The sequence below is a fragment of the Geotrypetes seraphini genome, chromosome 1, assembly GCF_902459505.1.
Source record: "Geotrypetes seraphini chromosome 1, aGeoSer1.1, whole genome shotgun sequence".
NCBI lineage: Eukaryota > Metazoa > Chordata > Amphibia > Gymnophiona > Dermophiidae > Geotrypetes > Geotrypetes seraphini.
In genome coordinates, this window is record NC_047084.1 from 470039900 (window position 1) to 470056079 (window position 16180).

Consider the following 16180-nt stretch of genomic DNA (forward strand, 5'->3'; position numbering starts at 1 on the left):
TGATGTCAGCTCCTTCCCCTCCTGTCAGCTTAACCCATAGTGACTACAGACTGTCTGCCCTTATTGTTGTTTCTGTTCTGGATGAAGGAATGGAGTCCTTTATATACAGTGCTATTCCTCCCCCCTTCTTGTGTGCCCTGTCCCTCCTGTAGAGTTTGTACCCTGGCAGGGCCACATCCCATTTGTTGTCCTCTGTCCACCATGTCTCTGTGATTCCTATTATGTCTAGGTCCTTATTTCTGGCTATAACTTCTAGCTCCCCCATTTTAGTCCTTAGGCTCCTAGCATTTGTATATAGGGAGGCTTTTACTATGTTTTCTACTGAATAGCTTTTGAGACTCTGGTCTTTCATATACCCTAATTGGCATTTGGCACTATTGTAAACCTTTCTGATCTGGAACATTTTGCTCAGATCATCTGGTCCACAGAAGCTCCTTCCAACTAGAGAGTGGCACAGGAACAAAGATCAAGCTCTGTCCTCTCACTGAATTTTCATCCCCAACCCTTCACCGTCCCCGCAATGAGCACATTTACAATCCCTGTCCCCTCACCATTCCCACAGTCTTCATTTTCTTCCGTGCATCTCCCTGCTCAAAGCAGAAAGATGATTTTATACAATTTTATGGGCCTAAGGCATTGAAAATTTTAAGCCAGACCCTCACCAAATATAGAACACAGAGTCACAAATTAGAGACAAAAATAAGTAGACAAAAATTGAACTGGGAATCCCAAAAAGTTAAACTCAGTAAGTAATACTGGAGAAAAACAGAAATGCAGTTCCTTTTCTGTTGAGCACAGTACAAAAATATCTGCTATATACATTTCCCAAAGCTAACATATTGTATTTCAGTCAATATATTAAAAAAATATATATATATATATATAACCTATGTTGTCTGAAGATTTATTTTTCCATCAAGTCAGTTCCAGTTTCTCAATTTTTCTGCTTTTCTGTCTTCTGTATTTTTAATCTCTCTCTCCTCCACCCCCATGTGCAACATTTCTCCCTCTCTCTCTCACTGTTCACCATCTCTCTCTCTCTCTCTCTCTCTCTCTCATTCCCTCCCTTGCTACAACCAAGTCCAGCATTTCTCCACCTCTTATCCACTGGCCTCTGTATAGCATCTTTTATCTCTCCCCACCAGCCCCATGCCCAACATTTTTCCTTCTATCAAACCTCTCTAACATCATGCTACATTTCTTCCTCTCTTCCTTTCACCGCAATGTCCAACATTACTCCATCTTGCATCCCTTCTTTCTCCACCACAACATTCAATATTTTTCCCTCACTCCTCTCCACCACTAGCATATCCAACAATTCTCCCTCTTTCCTTATTTCCTCATGTGCACCATCTCTTTCCCTCTCTCTCCACACACCTATGTCCAATCATTCTCCCTTTTTCTTCCCTTCCCCATCAGCACATCTCTCTTCCCTCCCTCCCCCCAGTCTATATAGCATCTCTTTCCCTGAAGAAAGAGGTTGTGCTATCGGATCCCACTGGTGAGGGGGTTGGGAAGGGAGGGAAGAGCAGGTGCTCACAGGCTGGGGGGCTAAAATGACAGGAAGGGCAGATGCTGCATGTGCTGGGGGGTTGTTGTGAAGGCAAAGAAGGACAAATGCTCACAAGCTGAGGGGTTGAGAAGGAAAGGAAGGACAGATGCTCATGGGCTGGGGGTGAGAAGGCAGGGAAAGATAGATGCTGCATATGCTGGGGGGGGGTTGGGAAGGCAGGGAAGGACAGATGCTGGAAGGTGGGAAGGCAAGGACATATGCTGCATGGGCTGAGGAGGTGGGAAGAGAGGGAAAGAGAGATGGTGCACAGGAGTAGGAAGGGAGGTAGCCTGGTGCCGCCAGCCTGCCCTGGAAGCCTTCATTCAGCTGCCACCTATGCAGAAATTGGAAGTCACTGCAGAATGAACACTTCTGGAATAGGCTAATGGCAGCAGGCTCATATTGTTGCCAATGTTGGCTGCTCGAAGATTCAAAATTGCAGTGGTCAGGGAGGAGGTAGGTGAGGGAGTTGGGAGAGCCATAACTTAGTCTTCTGAAGGTGGTAGGAAGTTATACATCATATAACTTCCTACCACCAATTTTTTGGGGGCCATAGCTCCTGTGTCCCCCCAGTTCTGACACATTGCCTGTGATAGTTCAGCATAGGAGGGACAGCAGTAGTGGCAAGCTTTGGAAGTATAGTTTAGTCTTTCCCTCATAAGTCTAGCTGAGCCTCACTACAGAAAGGGTACAAATCAAGATTAAATAGCATTGATGATAACACTGGTCCTCATAGGACACCTAGCCAAATTTTGCAACATATTGAAAACTCCTCTCCAATTTGAATCTGTTGTAATCCCCCCTACCCCCACCTTGCAGATAAGAAGAAGATCATTAAATTACATTTTGACCCATTCCACACATTCAAAATCCATCTGATAGAGGAGAATGTATAACAGAATTGCATGCTTCAGATATATATATATATATATATAAAAGAAACCCAATTACAATACCCATTGTCTTTCATAGGAAATGAAACCAGAAGTTATATGTGGATACCAATAAAATTTCTGTACTATATAAATAATGATAATGAACATGTTGCACTATACTAAAGAGCAGATATGTTACCCCCCCCCCTTTTACAAAAGCGTAGCATGGTTATTAGTACCAGCCATGGCGGTAATAGCTCCAACAATCATAGGAATTCTACGCTTTTGTAAAATAGGGGTTAGTCAATAAAAAACAAATACATTATAAAACACTGGATTCCCATGTCAACACACACCATCATAATATTTTAAAATACTTGTAAAAGATATGCTGACTAACCAGAAATTCATGTCCTGCCAGAATCTGACTGTGACACTAAGAATGATCAGAGGAGCAACCCTCCAGAAAACGACAAGGAAATATTCAAGGAAGAAACTCAGGTAATGAGCTAGCATTGTAGACCTAGAGTAAGACAAAAACACATGAAGCAATTCATAAATAGTTTGAAGAATAATTTCCTTTAATTGAGGAATATTTGGGGTACGCCATTGTGTGTACATGTGTTCATTTACATTACATGCCCACTGACTCTGCGAGGGTGATGACAATCTCAAAATGGCAGCCAGGAAGCCTCATCATTTTCCTTGCCTGGCTGACATTAGAGCAGGGCTGCCCAATTCCGGTCCTTGAGATCTACAGGCAGGCCAGGTTTTCAGGATGTCCACAATGAATATGCATGAGAGAGATTTGCCTGCACTGCCTTCCCTTTGACATCACTTCCTATGCATGGTCCTTGGAAGTGACCAACTTCAACTAGAGGTATGGGTGAAGGGAAGGGGGCATGTATTGAGGGGAGGAATGGGAAGAGGCAGGGGAGCGGAGAGGAGGATGGGTGCCGGTACACCCACCAACATGGCGCTCAGGGCGGACTGCTCCCCCTCGCCCTCCCCCTAACTATGCCACTGAGGCAAAGTCTGCAAGTCTCCATGGAACTTGCCTGTCCCTAGTGATTGAAAATACAATATAAGCATATAAGTGGTTGCAGTTGAAGCAGGCCATTCAGAAGGGGTTTCCTGACTGGCGAAATTTAAATAATCAGTATAGCTTGCTGGGCCTATGCTTCCAGACAGATTTGCTAGGGCATCAGGCTGCCAAGTGGTATAAATTAATATCTGAATATTTGAACAAGAAGCCTAAAACTAGTCTAAAAGATATTTGGAGCATTGAGATAAAGCAGCAGATTTCTGCCACTCAATGGCCACGGATTTGGTCTTGGAGGATGAGATGTACAGCGTCTGCATCTAGGAGACAAACATGTTTTTTTTCTGTTACATAGAGTTTTTTGGACCCCAATTCGTTTGCAGAAGTTAGACAGTTCAAAATATAATAGATGCTGGCACTGTCATCTTGAAATAGGGACACTGGATCATTTGTTGTTTTATTGTCCTTTGATTGATACTCATCTTTTGGAAATCAATATGGGGACAAGTTAATTTGATTGTGTGGAGTCTTCGATTTCGTTATCTTATGAGGTGATTATCTGTGATACATTGTTGTCACCTAAACCTCCAAGACAAGTGAGCGCTAAGACAAGTGAGCGCAAGACATTTGAGCGCAAGGCAATTCAGCACAAATGATTTTTAGTAACAAGCGCGAGCGGGACAACTGAGCGCAAGACATCTGAGCGCCAGGAAGTGAGTGCAATACAACTGAGTGCCGGCAAGTGAGCGCGAGACAACTGAGCGAGAGACATCTGAGCGCCGGCAAGTGAGCACAAGACATCTGAGCGCGAGACAACTGAGCGAAAGACATCTGAGCACCGGCAAGTGAGCTTATACATGTTGTAATGATTAAATTATTAAATTATTATAGTGATAAAAAATGCATTTGCACACCACAGTATCGGCGCGCGTTTGACCCAGGTGCTTTTGTCCCATTACCAGCCAGTAGCGTGCAGGATCTTATAGTGCAGGGGTGCTTTCAATGCATATTCAATGCTTTCAATGCATATAGTGCTTTCAATGCATGTTCATTTCCCCAAAGAAATTGCATTGAAAGACGTGCATGCACATAGATCTCGTATTCATTGGGGACTTTGAGACCTGTTATAGTGTAAGGTAAATGGGCATAGTGGGTGTTTTCAATGGGTTCATAGTCAAATGGATGGAAGACATATTGTGCTTTCCATATTTTGTTCTGATGCCCCTAGTCTGATGCCTGCACCAAAAATATAAAAATTTGGAAGTAGTGTTGCTCTCACCAAAGGCAAGTAAAATCCGCGCAAGACAAATATCTGTTATAGAGCAAGTTCTAGCAAAACCAGAGCTTTACGTATAACGGGCACGGTCAGGCAGCGAAAGGAAGGCGGGCTGTTCTGAGCACATATATAAAGAGGAAACGTAACCATAGTATCGAAAATGCATTCCTGTGACTTATATTCAAAGCACAAAGAGGCAAGGGAACCATACTGATAACGTGGTGACGTGATCACATGTTGACGTGCTGAACGTGCGTGTGCCCTTCGCCATGCACCATTTTAAGGCGTGCTGAGTTATCCTTGGGCTCAATTGTCTTGCGCGCTGTTATCCTTGTGCGCTGTTATCTTTGCGCTGACTTGTCTTGGCGGTTTTGTCGGCACGCTGTTGTCTTACGCGCATTTGACCTGTCACCGTTACTTCTCTACCTCTCCCCTGAAAGTGAAACTAGAAAGGAAAATCAGACTTTGACGGGAAGATTCTCATAACTTAATGTTGGATTTAATGCAGTCACTAAACCTGTTCCAGTTGATTTAGTGTGCATGTATTTTAGCGGCAGATTATCAAAACGGATTACCGTTGTCTTTTCAGAGCTTCTTAGCAGTCTCTGATTCTGCCATGCAGATGGGTTCATCAATGCATAAACAAATACTCTGGGTGAGTCTTCATTATTGCCAAGTGATTCTTCAAGCATGGCATTGACTTTTGGTGACAAAAAACAGCGACTGCTCCAAGGGTGCCGGCACTTTGAAAAGTGTTTCTCAGGCATCAGTGCCTGAGCACTGATTGGCTCAGGCACTGACAGGAAAGTAAGGAGGTTTGATTGCTAGACACCCCCTCCCCCCGCAAATTAAAATAAAAAAGAGACCCCGGAATCGAAGATCAATAAGAGGGATGCCTACTCCTTCCTGCCGCAGCCACACACTCCTGACAATAAAAAACCTGCCCTCCCCACCCCCATCCCCGGGCAGCAGGAGGGGTGCCCATTCCCTCCCGCAAGATTAATTTGTCAAGGGTCCCTAGGCACACAAGTACACTGGTCCCCCTGCCCCGCCCCACCCCACCATGCTCCCAGGCGGAAACAGGAATCTGTGTCAGAGGAAAGCTTTGGGCAAGCAGCACCGCTTACACAATTACAGTTCCCATTGCTTTTCTTACCTGCGTTGCTTGCTTGTCTTACTTTCCGTCGATGGGGGGGTTGCCGATTGGGGTGGGGCCTGCGTTGGTGATCGATGCTGGAGGGGCCCATCACCGTTTGGAAAAAACAATGTTGATGCCTTCCTTCATCGGGCCCCCTGACCATTACCAGCCCTAGGCACGTGCCTACTTGGCCTATTGGTTAATCCTGCCCTGCTGCCACCCACTCTAGAAAATCAAGCACCTCCTCCCTGGCAACAGGAGAGATGCCAACAACACACAAAAGAAAGGTTCTGAGAAACTATAGATGCTGTTTAAAAAGTAAGCTAGAAGAAGTTAACTGCGCTCACTTCCTGGAGATGAGCAAATTAATCTCTTACGTGTATTGTTGCTTTTCTGCATGAATCACTCTTGTTGTCTCTGATGACATTTCACAGTAAGTGCACCATTACAGAAAAAAAAATAAGAAAACAGAAAATGTAGCCTTTGTTGAGGGGCCATTAGATGCACTAAAATATACTTTTTTGTTGTTAACCAAGAGTACTGACTAGCATTTAGACTAACTGTTAGGGCAAATGGTATAAAATGTCAAGAAATTTGAAAAGATTGCTCATGTACTTACTAATTCAAATTCCATCCCTAGCTAAAATTATGTAGGATTGATAAGTTTTCTATAGAAAAATAGATTATGTCCTTTAACTGGAGGCAGTAAACTATCATATCTATTTCTGCCAATTACCAGTTCTGCAACATCTGTTAATATACTGAACAATGTCATTTTATTTCCACCATAATAAATGTAATTAACTGATGGAAGACCCACTGGTTAATAACGCAAAACCACTTCTGTGTTTGCATCATTACAAACAAGAAAAAGAAGAACCAGTCTTCGCAATCCCAAAAAAAAAAAGCAGAAAGCCACGGTGAAGCTGAGAACGGGGTTAAACTTTGACAAAATCAAAGATGACCTTTTCTGCAGGACTCACAAAGCTTTATTTCCTTTTGACGTCAGAGTGATTACTCCAGCAGCTACCACTAGAGTGGCTTTGTAAAAGGGGGAGGGGAGTTTAATTTGTGGTTTTGTATTTGATAAAGAGGTTTTTTTTTCTGTGTCCTGCATGTGTGACTGAGGTCAGGAGTTCTGGTGGGGATGGAAGTCAAGAAACTTTGGTTGGTGTTATGACTCCAAATAGGAAGATATTTGTCACCTGTCCTTCAGCTCTTTTGGACTCATAAGAACATAAGAATAACCTTACTGGGTCAGACCAATGGTCCATCTAACCCAGTATCCCGTCTTTGCGGAGGCCAATCCAAGTCACAAGTCTACCATCCCATGTCTGTCTCAACAGCAAACTATGAACTTTTCCTCCAGGAACTTGTCCAAAGCTTTTTAATAAACCAGCTGCATTAACTGCTCTTACTACATCCCCTGGCAACGCGTTCCAGATCTTAACTATTCTCTGAGTGTAAAAATATTTCCTCCTATTGGTTTTAAAAAGTATTTCCCTATAACTTTGAGTTGTCCCCCTAGTCTTTGTAAATCTTGATGCAGTAAAAAATTGATCCACTTGTACCCATTCTACACTACTCAGGATTTTATAGACTTCAATCGTATCTCCCCTCAGCCATCTCTTTTCCAAGCTGAAGAGCCCTGATCTCTCTAGTCTTTCCTCATATGAGAGGAGTTCCATCCCCTTTATCATCTTGGTCGCTGTTCTTTAAACTTTTTCTAGTGTGGCTATATCTTTTTTGAGTTAAGGAGACCAGAGCTAAATGCAATACTCAAGGTGAAGTTGCATCATTGACTCAAAATGACCTCAACTTAAAAATTAGTGAAGACCACTGCCCTAGATGGCTTTATCTCGTTCCATATTCCCTTAAAAATGTCCCCATTCTGAACCCTCCCAAACTTCCTAGCAATTTAGGTGAACTGCAGAGAAAAACATCTCAATTTTAAATTTACATTTTAAATTGCAATAGAAATTGCAAAACACCCCAATAACTTCAACACAGATAAAGGTTTCTTCATAAATAAAGCAAAGACACTTAGCACAAAAAGGACTGGGGCTGAGGATAAGCACCTTCTTCCTCCATTTCAAAAGATTGAATCTCTTTTTTTTTTTTTTTCAGAATTTAATAGTGGGACCACAGACTCACTCACCAGAATTTAAAATTGGTTCCACCAATGCTCCCGCCAATATTCAACATTCAAACTTGGATTTCCAATTAACTTTCCCGCCAAAATTCAAATTCATGACCACCAGACTTCCCTGTTCTCAATGAGGTCAGCCCAACAAACTTTCTTGCCAAAAAATTCAAACTTCTTGACCCACAGACTTCCCTGTTCTCAATCAGGTTCATGGACCCACTCTATATAAAGACACACTACAGACCTCACAGCTTACCCTGAAGAATGCCACAGCATGATGGCTGAAACATTGGTTCTACCTACCCAGACACGGCAAGACCCGGAAAAATGCTACAGTCAAAATGAAAGATGTTTGACATTTAAACTCATCCAGCTCAATTCTTAGCACAGTCACCATGCTAATTAAAATGCCAGGACCGATGCTTAAAGTAATGTGTACATTCAGCATTGCTACAAGTACGAGCAATAGGGTTGTCCAGAAAAACTTAAACCCAGTCTTTTACTAAGGTACGCTATGCTTTTTAGTGTGCGCTAAATAGTAGCCTGCATTAAACACATGCTAAACGCTAATGCGTGCATGTTATCCTATGGATGCGTTAGCGTTTAGTGTACGTGTTGATTTAGCGCGCGATAAACGCACGCTAAAACGCTTAGTGCACCTTAATAAAAGAAGGCCAAAGTTGGAAAAGCTGCACAAATTTAAGTTTTCCTATGAATTTGATTGTGCTTGATCAGAAAATAATTTTTTTTAAAATTTTATAGTCCATCCTGCATAGAGTGTAAGTAGTTTATAAAAAAAATCATTTCTGCTTCACTCATGGAAATGGCTTGAAAGTTGCCGTAAATGTATATTAGTTCAGGTATATTTTTCTCTTTTCTAAAACAGAAGCAACATTCGCCTAACTCTTTGACAATCAATGGTAAGAATGATGATGGTGAATGGAATCAACAATCATTTGACCCCTGGATTTTTTCCAAACCACTTTTCTACTGATCACACCTTATTGAAGTAAGTTGCAGAAAAGTTGAAATGATTGGATAAAATTCCATAAACTTACACATAAAAGGAATCATGAGATCCATTTACTCAGCTCAATAAGCTGTTTTAATGCAAAAACTGTGACATTAACATTCACCGTAGGCCCATAATAATAGATCAGTGCCTTATCACCGCTCTACCTAGAGGCTATTCCATTCATCCACTACTCTTTCCATAAAGAAGCATGTCCTTAGATTACTCTTGAATCTGTCCCCTTTCAACTTCATTCTATGCCTCCTCATTCCCAATCTTCCTTTCAGCTGAAAGAGACTCTCCTGTGCATTTATGCTTTAGAGATATTTCGTAAAAGTCTCTATCCCCACTCTCCTGCCTTTCTTCCAAAGTATACATATTGAGATCTTAAGTCTGTCAATCAGAAGAATATTCAAAACTAATTGTGGAACAATATCAATAACTACAAATTTCCACAAAATAATCATCAATTTTATAGACTATAGAAACAGCCTTCACTATTGTTAAATGGAGAAGGAAAAAGCCTTAGACCCCAGTCCTATAAAAACCTAACTTTCAGATATTAATAGATAGCTCACTTTCACTGGCTTTTACAAAGCTTTGGTAGAGGTTTCTACTTCAGGCTAGCGAGATAAATGCTCCAACGCTGATAGAATTCCTATGAGCATCAGAGCATTTATCTTGCCAGCCCACAGTAGAAACCTCTACTGCAGCTTTGTAAAAGGGACCCTTTATCAACTAGAAAACGTAAATTATCATTTTCAGATAATAATTTACATGCTTTTGCAGTCTGTGAATGTATCTAATATAATAAAATGCTAGGCTGCGCATGCGCACTCCCATCTGCGTACGTCCGTTTTCCGTGAGATGTAGCGACCCGCAGGTAGGAGTGCGCATGCGCGCTTACGTCACCAGCCGCCGATGCCTCCACAAGCCGGGACCGCAGCCAGCCGCCGATCTCTGTTCCTCCAGCGGGCGGGTGGGCGAGTGAGCGAGCGGGCGGGTGGGCGGGGGGGGTGTCTCGGAGGAGAGGGATCGCCGTCGCTCAGCGCCCCCACCAAGGAGCCCAGCAACTTTCCGCCCCGGCTCTTAAACTGACCCGAGTCCTTTGCCGCACCCCCCTTCCCTTCCCGCGGGCCCGACTACCTACCCGGCGATTCAAGCAGCGTGTGCAGCAGTCTTCACACGCTGCTTCGGGGTCTTCTACTGCCCTGATTTGCTCTGCCGCGTCTCTGATGATGTCATCAGAGACGTGCCAGAGTAAATCAGGGCAGTAGAAGGACCCAAAGCAGCGTGTGAAGACTGCTGCACACGCTGCTTGAATCGCCATGTGTAGTCGGGCCCACGGGAAGGGAAAGGGGGGTAGAGGAAACGCTAATGCTGCTGTACAGGGAACTGGTGTGGGGGTGGGAAATGGAGGGGGAGGGAATGCTGCTTTGGACAGACAGACAGAGGGAGGAAGGGAGACAGAAAGAAAAGAAGAAAGACACAGGGGCAGGTGCACAGGGAACTGGTGTGGGGGGAGGGAAATGGAGGGGGAGGGAATGCTGCTTCGGACAGACAGACAGAGGGAGGAAGGGAGATAGAAAGAAAAGAAGAAAGACACAGGGGCAGGGAGATACACAGAAAGACAAAGGGGACCAGGGACAGAGACAGACAAAAAGAAAGACAGCAGGAGTCACGTCAGGAGGGGTGCGGGATGCGGCAGAGGGAACTTTTCCAATGGGTGCTACTGGGCGGCTGTCGGGAACCTCTGATCAGGGGCAGAGCAAGGTAAGTGTATCATAGGGATAAGAAGGAGGGGGGTGGAGAGAAAAAGGAAGGGTCGCCTACTGCTGGACAGGGGGAGAAGGAAAGAGGTGCTGATGGACAGGGGGGCTGAAGAAAAAGGAACGGAGGACTAATGTTGGACAGAGGGAGAAGGAAAGAGGTGCTGCTGGACAGGGGGGAGGTAAAACAAAGGGAGAAGGGCTGCTGCTGCATAAGGAGAGCAATGAAGGGGTGGTGGTAGACACAGGGGAAGTAAAAGGAAGGGAGAATGGACAGGGGGAGCAGGCAAGAGGTGGTGATGGACAGCCAAGGAAAAAGAAAGACAGAAAGAAAGAAAGCGGCTAAGGAGAGAGAGAGAAAGAAATAAAGACAGACACACACATATATTCTAGCACCCGTTAATGTAACAGGCTATAAGACTAGTCTGATATAAATTATTATCAGACGATAATGTCTTTTTAAAAATTTTAATGAGAAAATATTTTCATGGGAATGTTTTTTCAGCCGATGAAGTGAGCTACTAGTTAATGTCCAAAAAGTAAAAGTCTCTGGCTTTTTCCTTCTACATTTAACAGCAGTGAAGGCTATTTCTGTAGTCTATACAATTTATAACTGCTTTGTGGAAATTTATGGTTGATGAAGACCACTCTAAACAAAAAAAAAACAAGGAGAATCAAACAGAGAGAATCAAACAGAGGGAGAAAACAAGTGGGGGGTGGGATTGAACACATCAACTTTGAAACTAACAGATTTTATTCATATAAACTCAAGTCAAAATTAAATACATGGATAAAGAATTCTTTGCCTTTGGTGATCCGACACAGTCCGTGTTTCGGCATCCAATCGGAAGCCTGCCTCAGGAGCATGGGAGTCGATCCACTAGATGGTGCTATTGTGCTGGAAATACAAACTCCAAACTTGTGCATACAGTTTTACGGAGTAGAACTTAAGCCTCGTGAAATAAACTTCAAACACTGATCGTGAGAAGTCTCAATAAACTCTCCCCACTTGTTTTCTCCTTCTGATGAAGACCACTCACCATTTCAATAGACATGCTCTAGATCAACTCCATCTTATTTATATCCTTTTGAAGGTGCAGTTCCCAGAATTGTATATAGTACACTCTAAATGAGGTCTCACCAGAGGTTTATAGCGTGCACTATCACCTTTTTTGTCCTGCTAGCAATTCTTCTCGCTATATATCTAAGCATCCATCGTGCTTTCACCATTGCCTTTTCTACTGGTTTGGCCATCTTTAGATTTAACATACATGAAGAGCAAATAATGGAGGATTTTACCTTTTAACAAGCATTAAGTGGTAAAAATCTTGCTGTAGGTTATCCTCTTAAAGCAAGTTAGAAACTAGTTAGTTAGTTTTGTGGAAGGAAAGTATTAACACAGATGAAGGAATCTAAAGCTGAGCAATTTATTTCTTTTTTTTACAGGAAACTCCTTAATGTTTGCCACAAAACATGAAATTTAAAGAGAAGTGGATTGTCCAAGATTTTTCTTTGTCTTCTACGATGAAGGAGAGAGGGCTAGCAAGTCTTATATTTAAATACTGTTCCTTTAATATCACTCACCAAGTTACAGGCAAGGAATGAAGATAAATTATTCAAAATAACCTGCTAAATAATATATTATTTTAGCAAATATGTATGCACCCAATAATAATGTAACTTTATTTTATTTATGGATACTCTAGGCCAGTCCTCGCCATGCTTCCATGTTTTCCACAGCTTCTTTCAATTGCTTGATGTTTATTCTTATGTCATTCTCGAAAATGATAGGAGGTTTGTGCCAGAAGATATATGAGGAGAGACTGGAAGCCCTGAATATGTATACCCTAGAAGAAAGGAGGGACAGGGGAGACATGATTCAGACGTTCAAATACTTGAAAGGTATTAACGTAGAACAAAATCTTTTCCAGAGAAAGGAAAATGGTAAAACCAGAGGACATAATTTGAGGTTCAGGAGTGGTAGATTCAAGAGCAATGTTAGGAAATTCTACTTTACGGAGAGGGTGGTGGATGCCTGGCATGCACTCCCAAGAGAGGTGGTGAAGAGGAAAAAGGTGACGGAGTTCAAAGAAGCGTGGGATGAACACAGAGGATCTAGAATCAAAGAATAATAGTAAATATTGAAGAACTAAGGCCAGTACTGGGCAGACTTGCACGGTATGTGTCTGTATATGGCCTTTTGGTTGAGGATGGTCTGGGGAGGGCTTCAAAGGCTGGGAGGATGTAGATGGGCTGGAGTGAGCTTTGACGGAGACTTTAGCAGTTGGAACCCAAGCATAGTACCGGGTAGAGCTTTGGATTCTTGCCCAGAAATAGCTAAGAAGAAAAAAAAAAAAATTTAAAAATTGAATCAGGTTGGGCAGACTGTATGGACCATTTGGGTCTTTATCTGCCATCATCTACTATGTTATGTTACTATGTTTTATTTATTTTGTTTAACACATTCATATACTGCCTAAAATCTTTCTCCAGCATAGCACGTTATTGCACAGAGAAAAAAGACAGAGACAAACAAAATACATAGGCATATACTTTCCTAATTGATGTTGATTCTAGATTTCCATAAGGTTACCTGAAAGAGAAGAAAAAAAACACTTCAGAAAGAATCTATTCTTTACATTATTGAACCAAAGTTATTGTTCAGACATACTATGTGGTAAATGAAATTTGACACTGATACTTATCTGAAGTTCCTTGGCTGCTGTTTTTCAAGTTGCTGTAAAACAAGATTTGTAGTTCCCAAGTTTAGATTAGATAGGTTAGCTTCATAAGGAAATCTTAAAATAATTTCTTATTTGGAAGAATTCAGCTGAATTCCGCTTAACTAACCCTTTTTGACTGGCATATAAGTGGCTCCTGCAGCCATAAAGGCTATTGGGGTGGTAGATAAGTAGGTCTAGGGGATTCTGGAGGTGGTTTTGGGGGCTCACTGTCACCTATAAGGGAGCTGCAATGAGGAGAAGCCATGGCACTCTTTTTGTGAAGTTCACAGCAGTGCCCTGTAAGGTACCCCACTATTTAGGTGGCACTATTTAGGTAAAGTACCCCTCTCACGTCCAACAGGGCTTGTTCTAGGCGTTTTGGACTTGGACGGAAAGTTGGATGGAAATGTGGTATAAAGATGGATGATTTAGCGGCTTGGATGATCAGATCAGCAGGACGTATAATTAGACGATATTCGAAAGCCATAAAAAGTCTCTTTTGAAAATGTGTCTTAGGCTCTTTTTAACTTTGGACGGCTTGCGAGATGGACGTAAACGGACTTAGACGTCCCTTTCGATTATACCCCTCCACGTGGTTTACATTCAGGTACTCAAGCATTTTTCCCTATCTATCCTGATGGGCTCACACTCAAGTATTTAATATTCTGAATTTAGGAACAGGATGTGGAGACTATATGTACCCATACAGTTTGCCTAGCAGCCCACCTAAAATTTGAGGTCTGACTAGGCCTTTGGTTCTGTCTCTTTGAGTTTCTGATCCTCACACCAATCATCCAAGTAACTCCTAGCACAAATTATCTCCCCTGACCCCCATGGACCTACCATAAAGTCCCTGGAGGTGTAGTGGGTCAGCAGTCAGGAGAGATCCCAAGTTGTTTCTGCCCTTGTTGTAACCTCCATGCCCCTAGTAGTAGTCTCATTGTACTACCTCTAGGGAATTATGGTAAAGAAACATGAATAGTAACATGAGATTACCGTTAAGAGGTACCATGTTGTCTCGAAGACCAACAAAGGCAGGAATGACTTGGGATTGCTTCTGCTTTCTGACTCGCTACATCTCCAGGGACTTTGTGGTAAACCCATGGACATTGGGTGAGTGGGAAGTTTGTGGGTCTGGAACCTATTATTGGAGCGGTTGGGCTGAAAATTGTAGAGCCTAGAACTTATGTTGGGGGAGTTGGGCATACAAACAGAGGATAGAACATGCAGCAGAGGGGTTGAGCTGATAATTGGGAAACCTGGAACCTTTGTCGGGGGGAGGGGGGGAAGGTTGGGCTAAGGCAAAAGGGACCTGGAATCTGTATGGGTTGGGTTACCATATGGCTCCAGAAAAAGGACGGATTGAAACATGCAGGTTTTACTTCCATTAAAAGCAATGGAAGTAAGGAGGACAGATTGAGACATCTGGGTTGAACATCAATAGAGTGTTTTATCAAAAGAATTGTAATGTTTTGCAAAAGAAAACAGAAACATTATATTTGATGAAGGCCTAATTTTCTACGAAGGTTCTTCAATAACTTGATTAGTCAGGACTGATAAGTTATTAGATAGCAGCTTCTGTTTTATTTCTGGAGTTTTTTTTTCTTTTTTTGTCTTGAATCCAAAAAATGGAAGTTATCACTGCTGCCTGGGTGAGGTGTAGCAGCCATGTTTTTGTTATACTTTCCATAATTTGTTGGATGAGGAAAAGCTTTAATAAAGATAAAAATAAAAAATACTGAGTGAAATGGGTAGATGTGCATTTCTTATTTACTTTTTTGAAAAATAGAAGTACTAGGGAGCATGCAATGAAGTTATTAAGTAGTACATTTAAAAGAAATTGATAAAAACATCTCTTCACTAAGGCCCAGATTCTGTAAATGGTGCCAACGATTGTATGTCAGTCACACAACTGCACTGATTATAGAATTGCGGCTTCATGAAAGGCAGGAGCGGGAACTGTAGGCCTGGATTTTCAAGGCCTACATTTCTGGCACCTACCTTTCATGTGAATCAAGGCTACTGAGGCACTTTATAATACCTAACACCACTTCTTGCATTAGGAGTCGTAAAGCACCTTTGTAGCTGCGATACAGGCACTATTTTTTAGACATCGGTAGGCGCCTACAATTTTTTTTTTTTTTTAACAGCTTATTAATTGGTTTTAAATGGCATTTTCTACTTAGGTGTTGGTAGGGCGCCTACTGATACATAACTTAAGGCATCATTTATTTATAATGTATAATTAAGCTCTAGAATTCATTGTCAGAGAATGTGGCAACAGGGGTTAGCGTAACAGGGTGAACAAGGTATAGACAAATTGATAAAAGTCCATAAATCATTATTACAATGGACTTGGGATAAGCAGCAGAAAATCTCTCTTCCTCTTTTGGGATTATCACACACATGTGGTCTCGATTGGCCATCACTGGAGATAGGATTCTGGACTTCATGGTCTGTCCCAGTATGCTGATGCTTATGTGCTTATGTTTTTACTTTACTGCAGCTGCTTTTTGCTGCCCGCAAGAAGCTGCCGCCTTAGGCAAGTATCTAGTCTTGCCTAATTGTTGGGCTACCCATGCTTCGTCCTCTTCTTATCCCCTTCTTTTAAGCATTCTCTCTCTTTCTGGCTCTGTTTCACTTCTCT

General features: G+C 42.3%; 1 protein-coding gene across 1 annotated transcript in view; it reads left to right on the forward strand.

Moving 5' to 3' along the window:
* LOC117350303 (rho-associated protein kinase 2-like) overlaps positions 1–12564 on the forward strand; it is an 84850-nt gene extending 72286 nt beyond the window's left edge. Inside the window, exons 11-14 of the mRNA XM_033924545.1 lie at positions 2849–2928; positions 5335–5400; positions 8916–9038; positions 12257–12564. Coding sequence (XP_033780436.1) covers positions 2849–2928; positions 5335–5400; positions 8916–9023 — 254 coding nt within the window. The 3' untranslated portion in view covers positions 9024–9038; positions 12257–12564. The remainder of the gene's footprint in view (positions 1–2848; positions 2929–5334; positions 5401–8915; positions 9039–12256) is intronic.
* Positions 12565–16180: the final 3616 nt, after the last annotated feature.